Genomic DNA, 3,045 nt, shown 5'->3' with positions numbered 1-3,045 from the left:
GTTCCTTATTGCACATCGTGCTCAGGAGTGTGGACACCCTCTGTAAATGCACACGGTACTGTGTTCACACAGGAGGGTCCCACTTTTTCCATGATGAATCTGAGGCCAAGTAACCTGCCTAGAGATGCAGGAATTTCAGCCGAGACCCCAGCCCATGGCCCTCAGACTCCAATCCGCAATCCCTTTAGCAATGTGCACGTCAGCACGTGTGGGATGGCTGGAGGATGCCTGTTACTGCCGCACACGTCCCCCCCAGGAGGCCTGCACGCCCTTCACTCCCTTCAGTTTCCTCCCAGGTGAAATCTGCAAACCCGCTCCTCTGGACCTGCTCCTGTCCGGATGATCCTCTGGGATTAATAAGCTGTTATTCAACAGCCTCCAACAACAATGGCACGTTATCTGCTCCATTGCAGAACTGGCCGTGGTTTGCATCCAGGAAGGGATTGGTCAGTCACCTGTGCCAGGTCCCTGGGGGACCCTGAGCCCAGCAGTATAAAGGGCGGCTGTGGGAGGAGTGACACAGCCTCTCTCAGCCCCAGCAAACGACCTGTCAGGCAGCCGTGGACTCAGACCCCAGAGATGAAGGCCCTGCTCCTGGCCGTCAGCCTCAGCCTCATTGCTGCCCTGCAGGCCCACCACCTCCTGGCCTCAGACGACGAGATTCAGGATGTGAGGCCCGGATGGGAAGGGTGGGCTGGAGGGGGCATGGGGCGAGGTTGAGACTGGATGGAGACCCCCTACCTCCCCCATCCAAGGAGACCCTCATTTTTGGGTTGGGGGTTAAAGTCCTGCCCCGAGGGAATGATGAGATGGGGCAGCAGGGGTCTGGGCTGGTGGGGGAGGGAGTGCAGGGGCACAGAGGGGGCAGGACTGGGAGGGTGGGGGTCTGGCTGACTTCACTTCTCCCCTGGGGGGTGAGGGCTCCTGTGGTCCTGGTCAACTTGTAGGGGCTGGAGCCACCTTCAGGTGGGCCTGGCAAGGGTGCTGGGTGTTTCCTGGGTGGGTTAGAGTGGGGAATGCTCCCCGTCTCCAGCCCTCGGGGTGCGGTAGAGTCTGGAGGCTGCAGGCCAGGGAAGAGTAGGGGAGGCTCTGGAGCGGTCGGCCTGAGCCTGATAGAGAGGAACTTTCTCCAGGTGTCAGGGACATGGTACCTGAAGGCCATGACAGTGGACAGGGAGCTCCCTGAGATGAATCTGGAATCGGTGACACCCATGACTCTCACGATCCTGGAAGGGGGCAACCTGGAAGCCAAGGCCACCATGCTGTGAGTGTCTGCCAGCCGCCGGGCAGCCTGCAACCTGGTCTGGGGCCTTCCCCTTCCCCACCCAGGAGAGCTCTGGTGCTGAGGAGGTGGGCAGACCTGCTGGGAGGCCTCTCTCAGCCCCTCCTGCAATGTTTGAGGGCAAACTGTGCCACTGAGGTACCTTGGCTGGAGGGGGCCTGAGGGGACAGAGGCCCCGGATCAGACCTTGTGGGCTACCAGTGGTACCACCCACCTCCTCCTCCGACTAGGGAATGTCTGGTGATGTGCAGGTCTCTTTGGGAAAAGGTGTTTACCCCCAACCAGAGTCAGAGACAGCAGGCAGGGCCCGCAGACTAGCCTCACAGTCCTGGCAGTACATTTCTGTGGGAGGAGTGGCACAGCCTCTCCCAGCCCCAGCAAGCAACCTGTCAGGCAGCCGTGGACTCAGACCCCAGAGATGAAGGCAGGGATGGGGCTTGCAGAATGACCAAGAGGGGGCAAAGGACGCCACGGAGAAGACTCCCTTGAAGTCCCTGCATAGAGCTCACCTGTGCAGCTCTCACCTGTGCTGCTTCCACCCACATGGCTCACATCTTTGACTTTCCACCTGTGTGATTCACCCACGTGGCTCCCACCTGCACAACTGTGTGGTTTAACCCCTGTGGCTCCCTCCTGAGTGTCTCCCTCCTGAGTGTCTCCCTCCTGCGTAGCTCCCTCCTGTGTGGCTCCCTCCTGCGTGGCTCCCTCCTGCGTGGCTCCCTCCTGCGTGGCTCCCTCCTGCGTGGCTCCCTCCTGAGTGGCTCCCTCCCATGTGGCTCCCTCCCGCGTGGCTCCCTCCTGCATGGCTCCCTCCTCAGTGGTTCCCTCCTGAGTGGCTCCCTCCTGAGTGCCTCCCTCCTGAGTGGCATGCAGTGCCTGTGCTCCGGTCCTGGGGGCTAACCCTTAGGAAGTCATTAACCCTGGCAATGACCCTGATTTTTTTTTCCAAAAGCCCCTAACTGAACCTTTCCCTCTCTGGGCCAGATGATGATGGATGTGGGGCTTGTCCCTGAATGTCTCCAAAAGGGAGAATGCAGCTGGCGGGATGAGGCTCAGGCCCACGCCGCAGACACTGCCTGCAAACCAGGCAGCCCGGGTCCCTCTGGCAGGAAATGTGTTGGGGGTGGAGGGGTTGGGAAGGCAGCCACCAGGAGGAGTGGTGCAGAGCTCCTGGCCACCTCGGGAGACCCCGGGAACTGTGATGTGTGACCCGGAGGGGCCGCTGGTGCTTGGGTCTGAGATGCAGAGAAGCACCCTCCTCTATGGGCCTGTGGCAGACTCGGGGCCACCTTTGCAGGGCATTGCAGTGTGGCTGCTCCAGGGCCAGGGGAGGCACAGGCCAGGGCCACTTTGCCAGGGAGCTTCTGTTTTCCAGGATAAGCGGCCAGTGCCAGGAGGTGAAGGTCATCCTGGAGAAAACTGACGAGCCGGGAAAATACACGGCCAGTGAGTCCTGCAGCCTGAGCCAGAGCCCGAACTCGAACACACGCTGGAATTGGGGGGGCAGCCAGTGCCTTTTTGGGGTGGCCTTTTGGCCTGCTGCCCCTGACTCCACTAAAAGCCCACTCTCCTCTCCCACTGGTCAATTTGCGTTAGAGACTTGAACACCTGACCCCAAACACCAGGTGTGACGGGTTTATTCCGGGGCGGACCCTCAGGGCTTTCCCTGTAGCCCGGCTGTGGCTCTGGCAGGGCCAGGAGCAGAGTCGTATCTGGCTGCGGGGTGCTGCACCCCAACTCCCACCTCTGCAGACCTCATACCC

At 61.0% G+C, this 3,045-nt stretch overlaps 1 protein-coding gene across 1 annotated transcript; it reads left to right on the top strand.

The window, feature by feature from the left end:
* Positions 1-541: 541 nt before the first annotated feature.
* Positions 542-2,728, top strand: LOC116273043 (putative lipocalin 1-like protein 1; the record flags this gene model as incomplete). Its single annotated transcript, XM_031661990.1, has 3 exons — positions 542-669; positions 1,134-1,264; positions 2,658-2,728. Coding segments are annotated over exons 1-3 (292 nt in total), but the record flags the coding sequence as incomplete, so codon positions are not given.
* Between the last annotated feature and the right edge of the window lie 317 nt (positions 2,729-3,045).

Source organism: Papio anubis, unplaced genomic scaffold (genome assembly GCF_008728515.1).
Source record: "Papio anubis isolate 15944 unplaced genomic scaffold, Panubis1.0 scaffold3308, whole genome shotgun sequence".
In the NCBI taxonomy this organism is placed as follows: domain Eukaryota; kingdom Metazoa; phylum Chordata; class Mammalia; order Primates; family Cercopithecidae; genus Papio; species Papio anubis.
Note: the sequence above shows the minus strand (reverse complement) of the source record. Positions and strands in the feature narration are given on the sequence as shown.